Here is a 22,657-nt window from a genome sequence, read left to right as displayed (position 1 = left end):
GCAGTGGCTACGAATCCTATCATCCTATGTCATCACCCACAGGTTTACAGGCCTAAATAGAATAGACAACAGAACATCAAGATGCTTGACATTTCCTTGTAAATCTCTGTGGTCCATTTCCCAGTCTGTCTGATGACAGGGTGTTAATGGGTCTATCAACAAAGGCTGCCTCCTATCACAGCTCAGCTGATCACTGCCTTGAGCATGATGCTCTGACCAGCCAGCCGCTCTCTGCTGTTTGATGTTTGAAAGAAAAAAGAGTTAATCAACTTTCTCCAGCCTTTAATCTAATTTAACAGATCTTATCAGCAGTAGGGTCAGTGTCAGTCTTTGACTATGCTAGACATACAGTCAACAAGAAAGAACACAATGTTATATCTCCCTTCATGGTCCTCCTTTTTTTTCTCATTACGAAACACTTTCACAACCTAATTAATGTATGACAGTTAGGTCTGTTGTGAATAGTTAGCCTACATACGGCTGTGTGGTCTACATCTGCATCAAAAGCAGACAAAGTATTCTAGCCTTGGGGTGTCTGACTCTTGCATGATGCAGAACACCAATTTTGTAATGTCTTGTGTAGGTAAATTTTTGGGTATCTGAAATTTGAATTATTCAAAGATTTGCAAGCAAAAGAAACATGATCTGAGATGTTTTGAAACATCTGAGATATGTCCCTCACGAAGACTTTAGGTTATGCACAAGAAGAAGCCTGAGAACATTGACCCAGGCCATTACACAAGATCAGGAACCTCAACAGCCCAATGTTAGCATAACACTCTAGAGGCTCACAGACAGACAGTAACCAAATGGAGTTGTAAACTCTCAGACAAAGCCTGGCTTGTGAAGTGCCGCAATATATATAGGACTCGATCACAAGCACATTTGAATCCAATGTCAAATCAATGTCTTGTCTGGGGGCCCAAGTGAAATGGATCGATAAATACATTTCAGAATTCATGCAGAATTATTTCAGATTTAGGGTAACTGCATTTGTAACAAAGTTGTTAAAAACGTTCAATCATCTATTTCTGTACTGGTACACATACATGGATGAGTGTGAGTTTGATGTTGACTTGACCTCCTATTGCCCATGTGGAGGCAGGCCATTCACCTCAAACATACCCTCATGACCACCTTTGATCTGGGTTTGTGTATTGACATGCTCTTTGTTGATAGTTAGAGGTATGATTCATCATTATCATTCATAAGACCCACTGGGTCAACAAAAAGTAGGCCTACACATTTTACTATAGTGTATATTTCCATGTAGGTCTGGTTTGAAACTGCCTCCATCACCATATCTCAATCTCTTCATTCAAAGACTCAATCATGGACATTCTTTGCGTGATGTATTGTCTCTACCTTTGTGCTGTTGTCTGTGCTCAATAATGTTTGTACCCTGTTTTGTGCTGCTACCATGTTGTCTTGTTGCTACCATTCTGTGTTCTCATGTGTTGCTGCAATGCTGTTGTCTTAGGTCTCTCTTTATGTAGTGTTGTGTTGTCTCTCTTGTCATGTGTGTATTGTCCTATAATTTTATTTTTCATTTGTTCTTAACTGACTTGCCTAGTTAAATGAAGGTAAAATATATTTTTCTGAAATTCTATGTAATTCTCAGCATGGTGGAAGCCTTTCACATCCTCTCTTTGGTGACTACTGCTTCAGAAGGGGACCACCATTTCTTCAAAAAGCATATAAATGCTTTCTCAAGTTGTGTATTGGACATGTAGAACTTTTCAAGCGACCTTGTGCACACTACCGTTCAGGGTGTCGCAGATTCACACCTTTCTCCAGCCATCAGACGCGCTAGGAACAATGTTCGTCTCCAGTGCCAGCCGCCGCTAACTGCCCGCGTAGTTCACACATTCCGACGTCACCTTTGATCACAAGGAGATGAGGGCGGATATAAAACCGGGGATCAGGCGGTTGTGGTCAGTCAGATTCTGGGAATAGAGTAGTAATATGTCAGCCGTCCACGGAAAACTGAGGGTAGGAGACCTAACTCAATTCCCGATGTACCCGGAAGGACACATGGAGAGGAATAGCATGCCGCATTCAGGTTGGTTACAGTGTAATTACGCACAGGTTAAGCGCAATCTCTCTGTAAATCTTACTGTCTACCTTCGTTACATTTTACATTCATTGCATCGCTCTTGTTTTTGACAGATTATGGTGCTGCGGATAGGGCAAACTACTTCAACTCCCCAAACGCCACCTTACAGAGAGCGGACAGCATGACCCATCGAAGGAAGAGAACCAACTTCACCCAGCAGCAGATTGGGGTGCTGGAGAAAGTATACTCCGACACCAAATACCCTGACATATTCCTTCGCGAGAGACTTGAGGCTCTCACCGGCCTACCAGAGTCCAGAATTCAGGTAAGGCACCAGATTTACAAGTTGGCTAAGACACAAAACGGAGTTTCCATGATAAATCTTGGCAAACTGCTATGGGCAAAATGTTCTAGGCCTACCCATAAAAAAATAACTTGAAATGCGAAGAAAACGTTAAAGAACGTTATCTCCCACAGGTGTGGTTCCAGAACCGACGCGCAAAATCCCGTCGCCTGGAAGGGTCGTCCATGTCTATGAAGCTCAATGGTGTTGCCGCCAGCGCCCCCGTGACCCCGTTCGCGCAACTCCATCACCGAATGCCCAACTTCAGACCACCACTCCACAGCCGGACGGAAGAAACGCAAGCCAAGACTACACTACCCACGAAAACTGGTAACTACGAACACTCAACTATCCCGTATGTTGACGATGCATCCATAAATGGGAATACAAGAAAAATTGAGCAAATCGAACGAGATGAGTTGAGCGTTGCGGTTCCGTGCAACGTTCATCCGTATCACAAGGGAAATGGACTTTACATCAAGTCCCAGAGCAACATAAGCGGTAGTGAAGGTACAAAACATGTCCTGGTTGAATATGACAACTTTCCCCCAAACAAGACCATAGGTCCCGAGATGAAAGTTGTTATCCCTCCTATTCCTTCACAGAACAATTTAGGCAGGTCCTCTCCAAAGCATATCGCATGCCAGGTACAGCATCCTCAGGTTAAGACCAGACCTGATAACTTTGGCCACTTCTCTCCCATTCGTGCCAGCAAGGCTCAAGAGTTTTCTGATTCGGATTCAGAGTGGGAAAACGGTGCCATGTCTGGCTTTGGTGACTTCATGTGAATTTTCTGTCAATGTGAAATTGACTGATGGGTTCATCACTTCAAAATTAACAGATGTAAGTTTGTTATAAAGATACTTATTTATTGTATATTATTTTGATTGTCTTCGTTTTCAAACAGGCTACCAAATAAAATATTATATTTAATCTACCCCCGCTGTGTCATTTTTCCTCCCACTGATCCGTATCAATTGTCACAAAATCATGAGTTTTCTTGGCTATATGTTTAATATAAAATGAGAGCAAGGAATATGTACAAATTCCCATATACAGATTTACAAAACAAAAAGTGAACTGGAGAAATTCTGGAAACAAACATTTATCACCTTAGTATTGTTTGAATTTGGGTTACATGTCAGTCTGATGCATCAACAATGCCTTATTCGAGGCTGCCAATCAATTTGAGTCAACTGCATCAAAAACCAGAGTTCTCATTTTACAAAAATACAAAAAAATCTCTTCAGTGCACACAATTACAAAAGCCATCTCTGAGTAGGTTACAGAAATGTTAACGATAAATCAGAGTACTCAAAGGTATTGTACAAATATCTACAATAAACAATTTCACAAAACATTCTTTAGCCTACCCTGTGCTTACTACCAGTGGAGTAAAGGAACACAAAACATTGACTCACAAAGGGAAGCTCCAAATGGTAAATCTTGTTTTATCACCAACTCTTAAAAATAAATATGGATTATAATAGAAACTGCTTTAAGTACTGTTTGGCACATGAGACCATAGAATAAATCTACAACAGAAATTGTGTTGTGAATTCTTGCAGTGACCAAAGTCTAGTCTATAGACCAGGGTAGGTTTGACATGACATTTTGTCTGTGTTCATTACAGTAAACAAGTCATTTTCAAAGACATATATACAATAAAATCAAACGTGGATGACAGACAGCTGTGAGAAAAGTAAGGATATTTCCCCACAACCTCAGAAACAGCCTACATGTTGAGCCAGATCATTTCAGTTGGGGCTTTTTGTTTGAAAGTCAGGGGAGCCACAAACCGACCTCTTCTTTCACAGTCACTCGAGATAGTGTGCATGTTCCACTTAGTTGATGCTGACCAGGCCGCTCTCTTTGTGTGTGTTCAGACTGTGTTGGTGTTGTTGGCTGCAAAGGCGTGTAGGTTTCCCAGCTGACTCAGACCACTCTGGATATGGGCTACGTGAATCTCTACGTTGTTCTGGAAGCAACTGCACAGGCAAGACAAACATTAAGACGAGGTGAACATGCACCCACCATCTTCTATCCCTTCCTCTGAAGTCTTTCACCACAGTCATCCATCTCCTCGCATAGCGCTAAATAGGATGAAATATTGGGCAGATTGGATGTGAACTGTAGAGGCACTCACCTGAGGTTGGAGGGGTCGATTGAGCTCTTTATGTCATTCAGAGAGTCAGTGAGTGATTTAAATTCAAAGGAGTTCAGATCTCCTCCCTCAGCCAGACACTGAAACAAACAAACAAATACATGCTCAGGCAAACAAATAGAGTAGTGCTGTGATGCTGTGTGCGTGCACCATACACTAACCTTGATCTGCAGCAGTAAGGCAGTGAGGCCTGAGATGAGGTGAGTGAGGCTGGCGTTGGAGACGCACTGCTGGTCGTCACGGAGGGTGTTGGTCTGTTGCACCATCTCCTTGGCCTCCTCCTCACAGCGCTGACGCAGCTCTGTGGGCCGGTCCGCAGGAGCCATGCCCTGATCTGGGGCCAGCTGGAGAGGACAGAGGGACATGTGTCTATTCATATTCTTGTATAAACTGTTCTGGGACCAGCCAAAGATAAAGATGCTCATTTAAGCTTTGGAAACAAATATGCAATTTATCAGTATATCGTCATTAGACACCCTTCATTGATGATAATCTAAAAATGACTATTGGTGATGTTTTGCTCGTCTCATGCCTTCTTGCTAAATACACTCGGAGGTAAGGCGATCTGTTACACGTCTAGCTGCAAGACAATCAAATATAGCCCCTTTACTGAGATTAGACCGAAAGATGTGCCAGTGTGTCGTCACCTCGTAGCAGAACTGCTGGACCTCGTGCAGCACCTTGTTCAGGTCTTTATTGAGCTGCTCCAGCTCCAGTACTGTGGTGGCATAACGCTTCTGGAACTCTAGGCCTATAGGCATCGAGCACGACTTCTACAAAACACACAGCACAATTTAATGTTAAGTTGTATATATTTACCATTTCTACGATGGAATAAACTGTTAGGAACATATTCTGTCATAATACGGATTTAGTCTTTTCTGAGACTCTACCAGTTTTTCAGCTTCTGCGTTCATATCCTTCAAGTGCTTGACGTGTTCTTTCTTGATCATGAGGATCTTGGAGAGCCTCGTCTAGGAGGGAGAGATTCTTAGTGGGACATTTACCTTCACATTATGCTATATTATCCTAGAAGCAGAGTCAAGATAGGAAGACTGACCACTTGGACGAGGAACTTGACAGGGAACCCTCCAAGCGTGTCCCCATCCGCTCCAGGGAGTTTGTTTTTCCATGGAGACTGGCTGATGAGGGGATCATTGTCCTGTCACAGGAATATGTGTAAATTCCAATGGCAAATAAGCAAAGCAATATTGAATTAAATTGAGAGACAAAGGGTCAGTCATAAACATGTTATAGCAATAAAAGTACATGTAACATTCACAGTGATCTCAAATTATCACAAATAACACTGTAAAGATAATACCTAACCAGTATCCCAGATGACATCATTCAGAAATGAATGATTAGAAGTGATGAAACTACAGTACCAGTCAAAAGTTTGGACACACCTACTCATCCAAGGGTTTTTCTTTATTTTTACTATTTTCTACATTGTAGAATAATAGTGAAGACATCGAACTATGAAATAACACATGTGGAATCATGTAGTAACCAAAAAAAAGTATTTAACAAAATCAAAAGTATTAAAAAATGTTTTTATTTCACCTTTATTTAAACCAGGTAGGCTAGTTGAGAACAAGTTCTCATTTGCAACTGCGACCTGGCCAAGATAAAGCAAAGCAGTTCGGACACATACAGAGTTACATATGGAATAAACAAACATACAATCAATAATACAGTGGAAAAGGTCTATATACAGCATGTGCAAATGAGGTAGGATAAGGGAGGTAAGGCAATAAATAGGCCATGGTGGCGAAGTAATTACAATTTAGCAATTAAACACAAATGGTAAGAAGTGCAGAAGATGAATGTGCAAGTAGAGATACTGGGGTGCAAACGAGCAAGATAAATAAATATAGTATTGGGATGAGGTAGTTGGAAGGGCTATTTACAGATGAGCTATGTACAGGTGCAGTGATCTGTGAGCTGCTCTGACCGCTGGTGCTTAAAGCTAGTGAGGGAGATATGAGTCTCCAGCCTCAGTGTTTTTTTGCAGTTCGTTCCAGTCATTGGCAGCAGAGAACTGGAAGGAAAGGCGGCCAAAGGAAGAATTGGCTTTGGGGGTGACCAGTGGGATACACCTGCTGGAGCGCATGCTACGGGTGGGTGCTGCTATGGTGACCAGTGATGTTAGATAAGGCAGGGCTTTCCCTAGCATAGACTGGTAGATAAACTGGAGCCAGTGGGTTTGGTGACGAGTATGAAGCGAGGGCCTGCCAACGAGAGCATACAGGTCGCAGTGGTGGGTAGTATATGGGGCTTTGGTGACAAAACGGATGGCACTGCGATAACAAACTGGATGCAGTCTGAGTAGAGTGTTGGAGGCTATTTTGTAAATGACATCGCCAAAGTCTAGGATCGTCAGTTTTACCAGGGTGTTTGGCAGCATGAGTGAAGGATGCTTTGTTGCGAAATAGGAAGCGGATTCTAGATTTAATTTTGGATTGGAGATGTTTAATGTGAATCTGGAAGGAGAGTTCAGTCTTAACCAGACACCTAGGTATTTGTAGTTGTCCACATAATCTAAGTCAGAACTGTCCAGAGTAGTGATGCTGGACGGATGGGCAGCGATCGGTTGAAGAAGAGCATGCATTTAGTTTTACTTGCATTTAAGAGCAGCTGGAGGCCACGGAAGGAGAGTTGTATGGCATTGAAGTTCGTCTGGAGGTTAGTTAACACAGTGTCCAAAGAAGGGCCAGAGGTATACAGAATTGTGTCATCTGCGTAGAGGTGGATTAAAGAATCACCAGCAGCAAGAGCGACATCATTGATGTATACAGAGAAGAGTCGGCCCGAGAAATGAACCCTGTGGCACCCCCATAGAGACTGCCAGAGGTCCGGACAACAGGCCCTCCGATGTGACACACTGAACTCTGTCTGCAAAGTAGTTGGTGAACCAGGCAAGGCAATCATTTGAGTAAACAAGGCATTTAAACAATCATTTGAGTCTGCCAATAAGAATGTTGTGATTGACAGAGTCGAAAGCCTTAGGCAGGTTGATGAATACTGCTGCACAGTAAGGTCTCTTATCGATGGCGTTTATATAGTTTAGGACCTTGAGCGTGGCTGAGGTTCACCCATGACCAAATCAAAATATATTTTATATTCTTCAAAGTAGCCACCCTTTTCCTTGATGACTGCATTGCATTCTCTCAACCAGCCTCATGAGGAATGCTTTTCCAACAGTCTTGAAGGAATTCCCACATATGCTGAGCACTTGTTGGCTGCTTTTCCTTCACTCTGCATTCCAACTCATCACATTTTGGTTGAGGCCAGGTGATTGTGGAGGCCATGTCATATGATGCAGCACTCCATCACCCTCATTCTTGGTCAAATAGCCCTTACATTGCCTGGAGGTGTGTTGGGTCATTGTCCTGTTGAAAAACAAATGATAGTCCCACTGAGTGCAAACCAGATGGGATGGCGTATTGCTGCAGAATGCTTTGGAGCCATGGTGGTTAAGTGTGCCTTGAATTCTAAATTAAATCAGTGTCACCAGCAAAGCACCCCACACCATAACATCTCCTCCTCTATGCTTTACGGTGGGAAATACACATGAGATCTGTTCACCCACACCACATCTCACGAAGAAACGTGGATTCCAGACCCAAGGATAATTTTTTACCTGTCTAATGTCAATTGCTCGTGTTTCTTGGACCAAGCAAGTATCTTCTTATTGCTGTCCTTCAGTGGTGATTTCTCTGCAGCAATTCCACCACAAAGGCCTGATTCACAGTCTCCTCTGAACAGTTGATGTTGAGATCTCTCTGTTACTTGAACTCTCAAGCATTTATTTGGGCTGCAATTTCTGAGGCTAGTAACTAATGAACGTATCCTCTGCAGCAAAGGTAACTCAGGGTCTTCCTTTCCTGTGGCGGTCCTCATGCAAGTCAGTTTTCATCACAGCGCTTGGTTTTTGTGACTGCACTTGAAGAAACTTTTAAAAGTTTTTGACATTTTCCGGATTGACTGATCTTCACGTCTTAAGGTAATGATGGACTGTCGTTTCTCTTTGCTTATTTGAACTGTTCTTGCCATAATATGGATTTGGTATTTACCAAATAGGGCTATCTTATGTATACCACCCCTACCTTGTCACAACAACTGATTGGGTCAAACGCATTAAGGGAAGAAATTCCACAAATTAACTTTTATATGGCACACCTGTTAATTGAAAAGCATTCCAGGTGACAACCTCATGAACAGGGATGCAAACTGGTGAGGGCCCAAAAAAGCAACTTTTTTTGTTGTACTGAAACTTGCAAAAAAAAGAAAATCCCTGCTAAGGGGAAACGCAGGTTTTAACTAATTAAACAACCAAGAATAGGATCTACATGATCAGTCTCTGTGTGTAAAATAAAGTGGTTAACGTGAACCTAACTCACAGCTACATTTTTTTTTTAGAAAGCAATCCAATGTTATTTGTTGCGTAGACTGCAAATGACACTCAAGTCTTGAGAAAAAAAACTATACACTAATATTGCAGTTAGCCATGACAGTCTTTATAATAGAACGCTTGTGACCACACACACCTAAATATTGCACTTGTTTTTTCCCACATCTTAATCTGTTTAGGATAGGGGGCAGCATTTTCACTTTTGGATGAAAAGCATGCCCAGAGTAAACTTCCTCCAACTCAGTTCCAGATGCTAATATATGCATATTATTAGAAGTATTGGATAGAAAACACTGACGTTTCTAAAACTGTTTGAATGATGTCTAAGTATAACAGAACTCATATGGCAGGCGAAAACCTGAGAAAAATCCAACCAGGAAGTGGAAAATCTGAGGTTTGTAGTTTTTCAAAGCTTGGCCTACCGAATACAGTGTCTATGAGGTCAAATTGCACTTCCTAAGGCTTCCACTAGATGTCAACTGTCTTTAGAAACTTGTTTCAGGCATCTACTGTAAAGGAGGGGCTCATAAGGGCTCTTTGAGTCAGTGGTCGGGCAGAGTGCCACAGGCTCGTGATGCTCGTTCATGTGAGAGGTAGCTCTCATTCCATTGCTTTTCTACAGACAATGGAATTCTCCGGTTGGAACATTATTGAAGTTATGTTAAAAACATCCTAAACATCCATACGTCATTTGACATGTTTCTACGAACTGTAACGGAACTTTTCGACTTTGTCTGGACCTAGTGCTCGCGTCTCATGAAGATGGATTACTGGGCTGAACGCGCGAACAAGTGGCTATTTAGACATAAATTATGGACTTTATGTAACAAATCAAACATTTGTCGAACTGGGATTCCTGGGAGTGCAATCTGATGAAGATCAAAGGTAAGTGAATATTTATAATGCCATTTCTGACTTTGTTGACTCCAACATGGCGGATATTTCTTTGGCTGGATTGGGCTCTGAGCGCCATGCTCAGATTATGCTTTTTCCGTAAAGTTCTTGAAATCTGACACAGCGGTTGCATTAAGGAGAAGTATATCTTTAATTCTGTGAATAACAATTGTATCTTTTATCAATGTTTATTATGAGTATTTCTGGGATTTGATGTGGCTATCTGCAAAATCACCAGATGTTTTGGAAGAAAAACATTACTGCACGTAATGCGCCAACGTAAACAGATTTTTTGATATAAATATGCACATTATAGAACAAAACATACATGTATTGTGTAACATGATGTCCTATGAGTGTCCTCTGATGAAGATCATCAAAAGGTTAGTGATTCATTTGATCTATATTTATTTTTGTGACTCCTATCTTTGGCTGGAAAAATGGCTGTGTGTGTTTTTGTGACTTGGCTCTGACCTAACAATCATATGTTGTGCTTTCGCTGTAAAGCCTTTTTGAAATCGGACACGATGGGTAGATTAACAAGAAGTTTCTTTCATTTGGTGTATTGGACTTGTTAATGTGTGAAAGTTATATATTTCTAAAAATATATTTTAGAATTTTGCGCGCTGCCTTTTCAGCAGAATGTTGTTGAGACCTAGCCATAAGAAGTTAAGGTGGGAATAGAATGGAATTCTATTTTTGCTCTATTATAGTTGCAACTATAGTAGATGTCGATCAAGTGCACAAGGCTACATGTGTGCAAAAATAATGTTCACTGAGTAAAACATTTAATCATCCCCCCTCACTCACGTGTTACTGCTAAGTTCAACACAACAAAAACATATTTGGGCTACAATGCACATTACGTCATACACTTTCTGCCTTTGGACATTATTCTACAATGTGCCAGAAGAGCAAGATACCCTTTGTTGGCATAATTGACATCTTTCAGGCAGAGTACACCTGGCATACCCCTTTTAATCCACTGTATTGAAAAAGTGAGAAAGAGGGAAAGTGTTTGGGGTTCCTTTCAACTCTATAGTGGCATCCAGCTTAAGCCAGTCCCAGCTCCACTTCATCAGTGAATCCACTTGTTTAACAAGCAACGCCTCATTTTCAACTAATTCTCTAATTCTGAAAATTAACCACATACTGTAGAGGGAAAAACAGTTTACAGATAGTTCGCTGACATGACCAAGTTTCATACAGATTGCCAGGGTCCAGTATGCAACTAACACGTTATGAAGGTGTTGGGCCGAAAATCTCCCCCAGCCTACATTTTACTCCCTCCTCTGTTTAATATAACACACACATTAGTTATTAATTTTGGTTGCCTATCCTGACGTGAAGTTTGTTCTATAGAAAGTATTTGACTCTGATGTGTGCCACAGAACTGTGGTTAGAAAATTAAGGAAATTAGAAGGGGGGGGGACTTCGGCAAGGCTATTTTCTTGCATGCCGAAATCCCCCCTTTCCATCTTGGGACTGCAAGGCACACTTCATTACCATTTTGGTAGCTGAAATGACAACGGAGTGAAGAGCAGAATTCTCAACTAGCAAGCAAGTCGCAGCAATGAAGAGGGGGGGTTCGGCACATCGGCAAGGGGTTGTATACCAGTTAATACTATAGCGAATGGTTAGGTTACAACATCAGACAAGCTAACGTTAGCTGCCCTGACCTTATTAGCCAGCTAATTTTCACACCATAAACTCAATTATGTGACCAGTTGAGTTGGCTAATATTGCTCAACATTTCTCTGAATAGCCAACGTCAACTTCGATCGAGCTACTGTAGCAATATACATAACAATACTTGTCCCAAAACGAGACCTTTTTCAAGGTCAGTCTCGCAAAAACAAACTACCCGCTATTCAAAGTGCTCTGAACAAACATTGGCACACTCTAAGATCCGATGATGGTCTGAAAACACATTACCGATACTTTCCCTTGGTCGTATTCTCACGGGGCAGAAATCTCACAATTGGTAAACTCTGATTTACCACCCCAAGATATCTCTGCACAATGTCTATTTGCGCCCCTAATGGACGGAAACTACAAGTGTAATGGCTGTGCTCAATGTAATGACACTTATAAATGTAGATCCTTCAAACACCCCCCAAACAGGGAAACAGATCCCAATCAAAGGTGTCATCACGTGCTCCACTAAGGGTGCTATTTATCTTATAACTTGTCCTTGTGGTAAACATTGTGTGGATAAAACAAAGCGCAAATTAAAAGTACGTATCTCGGAGCATCGTAGCACCATTAGCTGCAAAAACTCAACTTACCCAGTTGTGGCCAACCTTTTGGAAGAAAACCACTCGATTTTGTCTCTACGTTATATTGGCACCGAACATGTCCCCCTCCGTAGAAGGGGGTGACCTCGACAAGTTATTGTTAAAACGGGAGGCTGCTTGGATCTTTAATTTAAAGACCCTTTCTCCTTTCGGTCTCATTGTAGACTTTGATCTGTAGTCATTCTTGTGATTTTGCTATTGTAAATGTTTGTAGGCGTATGTAGCCAAATTGTATCTATGATCGTACGCTATCCATTTATGTTTTTTGTATGTTATTTTAATATGAGGATGAACCAATGATATCAGACCACACCCGGCCATGATTACGGGCACCTGTGTGTCTTGACACTATATAAATGAGTCATCCCGCAGTGTTTGTCATTATACCCCGATGATGACAGCTTGTCTGTCGAAACGCTGGGCATAAATATTTTTGCACCTGAGCTCCTAGAGTGTGCGGCTCTCCTTTATTTTTGTAAGCATTCCCCTCCGCTAGCCAGCACCTCGCCTAAATAGGTGTTTCTTTCACCTCTAAACACTACTTGTTCCGCCACACTTTCTCCCCCAGCTCAAACTTTCCAAATGCCAGGTGTTTTTCGGTTACAGCACATGAAGTGCGGTTCATCACCTTTTCACCCCCATCTTGGTGGTCAGGCTTCACTCCTACCTCTTATCTTTCAGGGGACACCCTGCTGTAATTGGTAAATTGCCATTCCACTCTCCACTCTTTCAGCATACGCTGATGCCGTAACTAGCACATTGGTTGTCGTGTCTCTCTTCAGTAGCGTGCTACATTCTATTGTTATGTGAACGATTGGCTGAACCTTGGATACAGCCAGTATTGCTCCAAAGGCGCATCACTCGTTCACTTACAGCCAGTAGTGATCCAAAGCACCTCTGCACAAACCTTTCTCATCGGATCTACACGAATCACGTAGGTCACCTATTTTGAGGCGAATTTCACCGAAAGGTAACTAGTTTGCATCCCTGCATGAAGCAAGTTGAGAGAATGCCAAGAGTGTGAAAATCTGTCATGAAGGCAAAGGGTGGCAATTTGAATTCTCTCAAATAAAATGTTTTGATTTGTTAAACACCTTTTGGTTAGTACAGTATTCCATATGTATTATTTGATCGTTTTGATGTCTTCACTATTCTATAATGTAGAAAATAGTAAAAATGAAGAAAAACCCTGTATTGAGTAGGTGTGTCAAATTTTGACTGGTACTGTACAATGTGCACCGTTTCCTTCTTACCATGAGGACTGGTGTGGTGGCGGAGGCGTAGGTCACTCTGGGAGGGGTCATGAAGTTTTGGAAGCGGGAGGGTCTCAGTTTCTGTGCGAAGGTTGAGATGGGCATGGTCTCGTTGGGCTCATTACTCTGGAGGGGGGAAAAACAACAGATTTAAATCAACCATATCGTTGGTAATACAGCAGGAAGTAATTTATTGCATCATCTTTTTCTTGTTCCCTTGTGATTTCCATGTAGCGTGTGTGATTGAAGGATTTTTCTAAATGTTTTGCTTTTTAAGTTGACAACAGCACTGCTGGTAATGGACAGACTCCGGTTTCTCTGTGTGTTTGATGTTTGCCGAGGTCAGAATCTCTCATTCTAACATGTCAATGCTGAATGAGTAATGAAGACCAGGCGTACCAGCACTTCGTAATCAGGCACGGTGTGTGTGCCCAGCCCATTCCGGTCAAAGGTCACACGGTAAGTGGCAGCGCCCGTATCCACGGCATCGATCTGCCCAGTGAACAGGCCGTCATGGACTCCCCTAAGACGAGCTGGAACACACAGAATCCATCTAATCTGGAGATTTAAAGGGGACTTTGGGTGCTATGACTACAGGTTTGCTGATAGCTACTTTTAAGGTAGGGGCTGCTGGTATTTAACAAGTCATTTTGGTTGCCATCACTACAGTGTTTTACCGGTGACTTTGGTTCCTATGACGAGCGGCAAGGGGATCTCGTCGGGGAGGTCTTTGCAGTGTGCCACGTCGAAAAACTTCCTCTGCTGCAGCATACGCATCTTCTGCCTCTTCTGCCTCAGCGCAGTCCGCTCCTCAGCAAAGAACGCAGACGAACACCTAAAGGGGAACATTTAACTAAGTCAATTATACACAAACAGTTGGTATTCTTGGTGTGCGTGAAAGAAAACCAAGGAAGGTTTCTTTAATTAACATTCCAGGATATTTCCCTGAAAATCCATGGTGTCCATAAGATGTATCATTGGCTATTCGAAAAAACAAAAAAAACAAAGGGATATTCATGGGGACAATCTACTTACTTCAAAAGGAAACAGAAAAATAAATAAATGCAAACCAGATTTGGAAGGTCAGTCTTTAAAAAGAGAATGTGCTGTAATAATGAACAATACCGTCTGGGTTTCCCCATCAGTCTCCTGATTGTACCCCACTCCACACGGGTCAACTTCCTGGTCTTCAGGTTGGGGAAGGATTCTTTCAGGCACAGGCAGAAGTCATTGTCACCTTCAAATAAAGGTCTGGGTGGACGAAAAGGTGTCAGAGGTCAAAGGAATTACACACTGGGTGTGTGTTTAAGTTATACAGCTGTCGTGGTAGTGTAGCTTACCCATCTATGTTAGAATAGAACCACTCGTAGATGCACCATTTGTGTGCTTTAGGAAGTTTGAGAAGGTTTCTCAACCTCAGCCCGATTCTCTGAGACACTTTCTTATCTGGGGTCGTCACATTAGCAAACTTCTGAAAGAAAACAATCAAAACAAATGAACAATAATGAAGTCACCAAATAGTTTACAAAAGCACATCTGGGTTATCCTGAGCTATAGTAGTTGATCTATAGGAGGCAATGCTGTCACCTCTGAGTTGAAAGAAGGTAGTGTATTTGCAAAGAGGGGGACAGGACAACGATGCTGGCCAAAAGCAAGGCATTTATTTTACAGAAGCAACAGGGTTTTCTTTGCCCAGCTGTGTGAGCCGGAGCTATACCTGGGGTACAGAGGTGACCCTCTGGCTCCTTCTAGGGGATCTGGATGGGAGGCGCTGCTCCTCCTCCTCTCTGAACAGTCTACTCCTCTTGGAGCTCCGTGTGGGCTAGACACAGGGACAGGAGGGTCAGCATATCAGTGAGAATAATGTCAATGCTTAATAAAAATGTTTTTCAAATGTGCAGATAGTATTGCTTATGGCACACGCCTACCCCATCTATGATGAAACAGGGGCACTGATTTGTTGAGAACAAAAATGAAGTTTCAAGGTAGAACTGATCGTGCAAATCAGAACATTGAGGGTAACTTGGACAAACTGCTAATGGGAAGTGCTGATAAGACTATCAGTGTCCACTTAATTAACAGTGATTAAGTCACCAGATAAAACAATAGGAGACCTAGAGTTTCAAAGGATAGATGTGATGAAGTGCTAGATTGGCCATCTCACCGTTTCCATGGACACCAAGGTGTGTCTTCCTCTTGTGTTGTGAGCTTTTGTTTGCTTCTCGTTCAAAGTATTTGACAGACTGCCCTCTGGAGATGCACAAAATGTGGCGTTATCAAAAATAGATTAAACTTGCATCTTACAACTCACCACTGCTCTCTCAATGTCTGTTTCACAAAACTCTGAAATGTCTTCCTTTCCTAGTATCCTTACTTCATGACCATACAGGGCTCAAAATTACACTAGTCCCCTTGCCCAGGAAAAGTGATTAAATTGTCAGACAAAAAGAATGCAATAAGGTTGTCCAAATGGACAAGTAAAAAATCCAAAAATTAGAAAAAAAAATCTAATGTGGCTACTTCAATCAGAATTGGATCCGTATCCTCTGGATGCAATGTGTTGCACACTGTCCTCCCAATCTCTGCAAATTGCATCGGAGTATGATTACTGTAGGCCTGCCTACATTGACAGGCATGGGCGGTCTTTCAATCATGCAGTCGCGAAATGCATTTTTGAGATCAAAGCGAGCCACGTGTGCACATTTGTTGATATTCATTGCTAATTAGTGAGTTATTTGCCCAGTTATAGCACATTTTTGGTCAGCAATGAAAATCCTGGTTGCGCCAGCAGGCAGTTGCCAGAGGAGAGGGAGATACATTTGTGCAGCAGGTAAAATAATGACATATAGACTAACTAGATGGCCAATTCAAAACATATTGTATAGTTGGTTCTCACTAGTTAACTATTAGCATGCATTAATGTCATTGTCATGTCCGATATCCTAAAATAACTTTCCTCCGGCACTCGTGTATATCCGCAAACGGCAGACAGACAGTTGATGAAACCATTGCTTCTTACTCCAGTTGTAAAACTGCCCCTCAAGCACTCAAAATTGGCAATGATTCTCCTCTATTCAATACCGACCATGTAATTCTGGAAAAGTATTGTTCGTGGCTTAAAATGCCCCACATTTATTCTTAAGTCCTCTCTGGACTTCAATATTTACCAAGCATCCGCTATGGGGATTCCTTAGTAACGTTACTTGTTAGCATTTTGTAAAATTTCTGTTAAGTTACATTTTTGGGTCTTTATTTACATTTTCAAAAATATTTTCAAAATAGCACCCCTATGGTGTTACTACCATTAATACCGTATATCCCAGGGTGGCAACAGGCACAGTATGAAGGTATGGATAGTGCCCAACCCTATTGACAAGTAACTCATTTTATAAAATACATAAAAAGTAATGTTGCAGGGTGACCAACCATCCTCCAAGAGATTCCAGGAGAGCTACTGGGTGTGCAGGCTTTTACGCCAAATGTTTTAAATCAGCTGCTCAACAGGACTTTGATAAGCTGACTGGTGTGTTTTGAGTAGGGTTGGAGCCAAAGCCTGCACACCTGGTAGCTCTCCAGATGGAGGGTTGACAGCTTATCAGTGCAGTATCTTATGGGGGGAGGAGGTTACGCGCTTTGCTCAAGGACACATAACCAGGAGATACTGTATTATATATGGGATCAGTGACCAGCAGCCTTCCATTGTCAATAATAATGAATGTTATTGTGAAGTGGTTCCTTGTATCATACAACACAATTTTCTGTCACCTGTTTGACCCATGGTGTGACTTGAGGTTTCGGACAAGTAAAAAACAAAATCAGTCATATTTGTCCAAAGGACAAGTGGCAAAAAAAAGTTAATGTCAAGCCCTGCCATAGCTGAAAGGACTGGTTTCCACGTTATTTATTTCTCCTATTAAGTATTCTGCAATCAGTAGTCTTACAGGAAAGGAGAGTTAACTACTTAGAACTACATACTTACCACATCAGACAATGACATCAGTGAATAAAGCACATTGATGGTCTAAGACTATAACAATTGACAAGTTAAGAGTTCAAATGGGCTTAGTTCCAAGTCTGACATCACCTGTGTGTTGCATTTTTAAGCTTGTAATTAGAGACTTTGAAAGACTAATCCAACGAGGGACTGACATCTCCAACCTTTTGGGAAAAACAGTCAACGTGGGCACGCAGTATATGCAATACATAGGTTACATACACAGACAGGGATAATAAATGCAATGTGTTAAGCTACAGTACCTTTCAGACTGACTAGCGCCTCTGCTGAAGAGCCTGCAATCAAGAGAAGAGGGGAATGATCCAAGACTGACATGGAATTTGTCTTCCACTTAAACAAAATCCTGCATTCTTATTCATCCTTTCTCTCATTTGATGGTGTTTGAGGATTGAGTGACTTTACTCATGATTTTGGATTTACATACTCAGTGGCCATTCACAAAAATGGTTCACTCCTACAGACAGTGAGTCAGGTGGCCATGGCTTGCTATATACAGCAGGCAGACAGGCATCCAGTTACTGTTTGGTTGAACGTTACAAATGGGCTAAACGAGTGACTTAGACTGAGCGTGTAGTGGTCAGTTGCAGGTTCCAGTACATCAGAAATGGCTGGCCTCTGGGCTTTTCACGCACGACAGTGTCTAGGGTTTACAGAGAATGGTGCGACAATCAAAAAACCTCCAGTCAGCGGCAGTCTTGTGGACGAAAACAGCATGTTGATGAGCAAGGTCGAAGAAGGGCAAGAATCTTGCAAGCTAACAGGCGGGCGACAAACAGGCATATAACGGCGCAGTATGGCATCTCAGAACGCACAACTCACCGTTCCTTGTCTCGGATGGCTATTGCAGCTGAAACCCACACCGGGTTCCATTCCTATCAGCTAAAAAGTAGAAGCAGCTCAAGTGGGCACATGAGCAACACAATTGAGTGGAAAAACATTGCCTGGTCCAACAAATCCCATTGTGGCATGATGATGGCAGGATTTGGCGTAAGCAGCATGAGTCCACGGCCCCATCCTAAATGGTGTCGACAGTACAGGCTGGTAGCGATGGTGTAATCATGTGGGAAAAATGTCTGCCACACGTTAGGTCCCTTGATACCAACTGAGAAACATTTGAACGTCATACTTTGTAGAATCCATTCCCAGAAGAATTCTAGCTGATCTGGAGGCAACGAGGGGTCCGACCCAGCACTAGATGGGTGTTCCCAATAAACCGAATGTACAGTGCCTATGGAAAGTCTAAACCCCTTGAACTTGACATTTTTTTCTGTCAGTGCCTAGATTTGGCGATATTTGACTATTCTTTACAAAACGGTTCAAGCTCTGTCAAGTTCATTAGGACAGCAATCGAAGTCATGCCACACATTTTCGATTGGATTTAGGTCCGGACTCTGACTGGGACATTTACCTTTTTATTCCACTATAGCTTTGGCTGTGTGAATCAGGTCATTGTGATGTCATGCTGAAAAGGTGAACTTCCATCCCAGTTTCAACTTTCTTGCAGAGGGCAGCAGGTTTTCCCTCAAGGACTTTTCTGTACATTGCTCGATTAATTTTCCCTTTCATACTGATAAACGTAACACTTTGCATTTCAATTGTAGTTTCATCAGACCACAACACTTTGACACATGGCTTTTTAAAATATTTTTTATATATACTTCAAAACAGGATTCAAGGTGGGTTTTCTTGAGTAATGGCTTCCTTCTTGCCACCCCGCACCTCTCTGATTCAGAGGAGTTTAAATTGTGTTCGACACATTTCGGTTGAATGCATTATGCAACTGACGAGGGTATCCCCTTCCCCACCCCCCCTTTTTTTACAGACTTTGACCAGTCTTGGCCATAAAAGCCTGTAGCTCTTTCAAAGTTGCCTTTGGACTCTTGTCAGCCTCTCTGATCAGTCTCCTACTTGCTCAGTCATCCAGTTTAGAAGGAAAGCCTGATCTAGGTCGGGTCTTGGCGATGCCATACACCTTCCACTTAATAAAATCATATTGACCATGCTCCAAGGGATATTTTAGGACTTTTAAAAATATTTTTATACCTATCCCCTGATCTGTGCCTTTCAACAACTCTGTCCTGGAGTTCTTTTCAAAGCTTATTGGTTCTCATGGTTAAGTGTTTGCTCTGCAATGTCCAACCCAGCAGAGGGAACATACAGGAACTGCTGAATTTATCCTGAAATCATCATGAAATCACATGAATAACTACACAGGTGGAGGCTAAATAACCTGGTGTGTGATTTTTAAGGTGATTGGTTACACCTGAGCTAATTTAAGATTTATATTAAAAGGGGGTGGACACCTATCCAACCCCTTTGATTTTCTAAAACATTACAGGATATTTCTCACTTGGAAGTTGCGTGGTAGGATGTGTAGATCAATGGGGGTGGAAATGTATTTATTCCGGCTATAAATCAACAAAAGGTATACATTTTATTTTGAAAGGGAGGGGAGGGGTAGGCTTTCTACAGGCACTATATAAAGAAAACCCATAGGTCAATAAAATGTCATATTTATGAGAATCCAAAATGTGGTGTCATAGTGAGGAGGAGATGAGCTCCAGTCAGCAGTCCCCATATAGCCCAGGGGCATCTGTATATGCAAATACTAAGTGTTGTGACAAAATAATGCTTTTTAGAGAGAATGTATCTTTATTAACCCAATAACCCAAGGTCAATTATTGACAAAGGTAGTTAGCTAGGTACAAATAGAAAGAATAGCAGGTGGTCTGACTGTAGAGATAAAATATAAACTATCGATGTTTGTTAAATACCGAGGAAATTGGCAGTTTGTGGCTAGAACAGTTACTAGACATATGACAACTAGCCAGCAGTATGACCCCTCACATCACCCCTTAGAGGGCTGTTCTGTCAGTGTCTTGACAGATAAAACTGCTGAATAGGGGATTTGTTTTTAGATATTTAAACAGCAAGACACTTATACGAATGATTTATTTTAGGGAACAGTGTTTAATGTATGTAACTCGTTAACAGTTAGCTAAATGTAGCTAAGTAAGTTAGATACAAATACTCAAATCAAGTAAGCAAACAAAGCTCAGCTAACTAACGTTAGATTTCTGGGTTGTTAGCTAACGGGCAACAAACAAGCCTGCAAACCTTTAGTTAGCCATAATGACAATCGCCTAATTATTTTTAGAGCAGCTAGCTAGCGTACTAATGTGAGCTAACGCTTGTTAGCTCGGTAAGCAGCTAGCTTCCCAAGCTAACTTGCTAACAAGCGTTAGCTCACTAGCTTTTGCGTCTAGAAAACTAGTTTACAAACGCTTCAGGAAAAAAGTGCGACAAGTATTCAGTTAATAACAGTTAGACATACAAGGTTCTAAAGTAAACATTTCCTCACATAATTATATTGGTAGTTTAAAAGTCTTGTTAAATTCGTGTTATTACTTACTCTCGTCTAGCTGGTCCATCTCCGCCATCTTGAATTAGCCGCGCTGCTTTTTTCAAAGACCATATTGTCAAGATGCATTCTGGGACAGTGTGTCTGCAGGGCAATTTTTTATGGACTGAATTTATGTTCACACCTAGATAAACAGTAACATTATTATTATCATGTAAACTGTTTATGTAAAGGGGTGCTTAAATTGGGTAGCAATCAAATACATGCATTTAGTTATCTAAGCCAATATGGCATGGAAATGGTAGAGGGTGAGGGTAGGAAACAACACATCCAATCATGCTGACCCTCAACACTGGTGCCCTCAGGGGTGCGTGCTTAGTCCCCTCCTGTACTCCCTGTTCACCCACAACTGCGTGGCAGCACATGACTAACACTCATTCCACATAGCTATTATGCTGCATGAGGCAAGTGCCTGGCCCTGGCCAAATGCTCTGTTTAAATGCAAATCCATCTCACATGAGCAATATATATATATATTTTAATACAAAATATACACTTACTGTATGCAGTTTATCAAAGTTGCACCAGGAAATATTGAATGGAATGGTAGAATGGAAATGCAAGGGCAAGATGAGGATGTATCGTAGCTGTTTCAAAACAAATCCTGGTGCAACTTTGCTAAACTGTGTACAAGTACACTAAGTTTGTCTTTGTATTTGAAATATTTGTTCCCACTTCTATAAAAGTAACATTCCAAAGGTTTCCAAAACTGTATCGCAAGTGATGATTAATAACGTTTCTAAATGTTAAACAGAGCGTCAAGATTGTAGTTCACATGGAGCCAGCTGTGGTCCATACCTTCAGCTGAGAACCCAAGAGGGGACCTGGCTGTAAGCCCCCTTGGAGTTCTCCAAAGCTAACCTTAAACATGCTGTCCGAAGGAAGAAAAAAACTCCATAGATATACCTTGACAAGACAACGATACATTGCTGAGAGGGCTTCATGAGTTACTGGACCATGCAGAAGCTCATCAACCATAGCTGCGGGAAGTAGGGATGCTTAGGGTGCTGCAGCACCCTGAAAAATCAGAATAAAAAAATACAAATGTAAAAAAATATATATTTTTCACAAAAGTAGTGCACTGTGCCTTTACTAGTATTGGCCAGTGGTGTAAAGTACTTAAGTAAAACATACTTTAAAGTACTACTTAAGCAGTTTTTTGGGGTATCTGTACATTACTATTTATATTTTGGGCAACATTTACTTTACTTTATTCCTAAAAAAAAGAACACACTTTTCACTCCCTACATTTTCCGACACCCAAAAGTTACATTTTGAATGCTTAGCAGGACAGGAAAATGGTCCATTTCACACATCAAAATAAAATCCCTTGTCAGCCCTACTGCCTCTGAACTGACAGACATGTCTGAGTGTTGGAGTGTGCCCCTAGCTATCTGTACATTTTAAAAACAAGAAAATGGTGCCATCTGCTTTGCTTAATTGAAGTAATTTGAAATAACTTTTACTTTTGATACTTAAGTATATTTAGAAACAAATTCTTTGACTTTTACTCAAGTAGTATTTTACTGGTTGACTTACCTTAATAGAAAATGACTCAAGTAAAAGTGTATCTATACTTTTACTCAAGTATGACAACTGGGTACTTTTTCCACCACTGGTATTAGCGGACCAATATAGAAGTCAGTAGTGCAGGCCAAAAAAATCTTCAGCATCTCAGCTTTGACTGAGTTAGTTGTATAATTAAGAACAGTATCTTGCAGAATTCAGTAGTTGGAATTGAAAGAGTTGTCCCACCCCTTTCTCTGCAATTGTCATTCTAATGGAATACAGAAATAA

At 41.5% G+C, this 22,657-nt stretch overlaps 2 protein-coding genes across 4 annotated transcripts; one reads left to right on the top strand and one right to left on the bottom strand.

Annotated features, from left to right (window-relative positions):
* Window positions 1-1,557: 1,557 nt before the first annotated feature.
* mixl1 (Mix paired-like homeobox) lies at window positions 1,558-3,330 on the top strand. Its single transcript, XM_024405250.2, has 3 exons — window positions 1,558-2,062; window positions 2,170-2,381; window positions 2,534-3,330. The coding sequence occupies exons 1-3, from the start codon at window positions 1,966-1,968 to the stop codon at window positions 3,185-3,187; spliced, it is 963 nt and encodes a 320-aa protein (XP_024261018.1). The 5' UTR covers window positions 1,558-1,965; the 3' UTR covers window positions 3,188-3,330.
* Window positions 3,331-3,390: 60 nt separating this feature from the next.
* lin9 (lin-9 DREAM MuvB core complex component) lies at window positions 3,391-20,978 on the bottom strand. Of its 3 annotated transcripts, none has more exons than XM_024405244.2 (15): window positions 20,852-20,978; window positions 17,682-17,714; window positions 15,589-15,674; window positions 15,142-15,246; window positions 14,765-14,895; window positions 14,550-14,675; window positions 14,102-14,259; window positions 13,824-13,957; window positions 13,425-13,550; window positions 5,624-5,725; window positions 5,457-5,537; window positions 5,211-5,336; window positions 4,725-4,907; window positions 4,546-4,643; window positions 3,391-4,387 (listed from the first exon to the last, which is right to left on the bottom strand). In XM_024405244.2, the coding sequence occupies exons 1-15, from the start codon at window positions 20,877-20,879 to the stop codon at window positions 4,282-4,284; spliced, it is 1,623 nt and encodes a 540-aa protein (XP_024261012.1). In that variant the 5' UTR covers window positions 20,880-20,978; the 3' UTR covers window positions 3,391-4,281. The 3 variants fall into 3 exon arrangements, with proteins under 3 accessions (XP_024261012.1, XP_024261013.1, XP_024261014.1); XM_024405245.2 differs by having other exon boundaries at window positions 14,765-14,892; XM_024405246.2 differs by lacking the exon at window positions 17,682-17,714 and having other exon boundaries at window positions 20,852-20,912.
* Window positions 20,979-22,657: the final 1,679 nt, after the last annotated feature.

The sequence above is a fragment of the Oncorhynchus tshawytscha genome, linkage group LG18, assembly GCF_018296145.1.
Source record: "Oncorhynchus tshawytscha isolate Ot180627B linkage group LG18, Otsh_v2.0, whole genome shotgun sequence".
Classification (NCBI taxonomy): domain Eukaryota; kingdom Metazoa; phylum Chordata; class Actinopteri; order Salmoniformes; family Salmonidae; genus Oncorhynchus; species Oncorhynchus tshawytscha.
This window is presented reverse-complemented; position numbering and strand designations above follow the sequence as displayed.

Bases quoted from the DNA above. Each gene is read 5' to 3' on its own strand.
- mixl1 (XM_024405250.2), top strand. From the start codon at position 1,966: ATGTCAGCCGTCCACGGAAAACTGAGGGTAGGAGACCTAACTCAATTC. The intron at 2,063-2,169 runs GTTGGTTACAGT...TGTTTTTGACAG, and splicing joins GAATAGCATGCCGCATTCAG to ATTATGGTGCTGCGGATAGG. The intron at 2,382-2,533 runs GTAAGGCACCAG...TATCTCCCACAG, and splicing joins TACCAGAGTCCAGAATTCAG to GTGTGGTTCCAGAACCGACG.
- lin9 (XM_024405244.2), bottom strand. From the start codon at position 20,879: ATGGCGGAGATGGACCAGCTAGACGAGA. The intron at 14,260-14,549 runs GTATTGTTCATT...GTTCCCCTTTAG, and splicing joins CTGATGGGGAAACCCAGACG to GTGTTCGTCTGCGTTCTTTG. The intron at 4,388-4,545 runs GTGAGTGCCTCT...TTGCCTGTGCAG, and splicing joins ATCGACCCCTCCAACCTCAG to TTGCTTCCAGAACAACGTAG.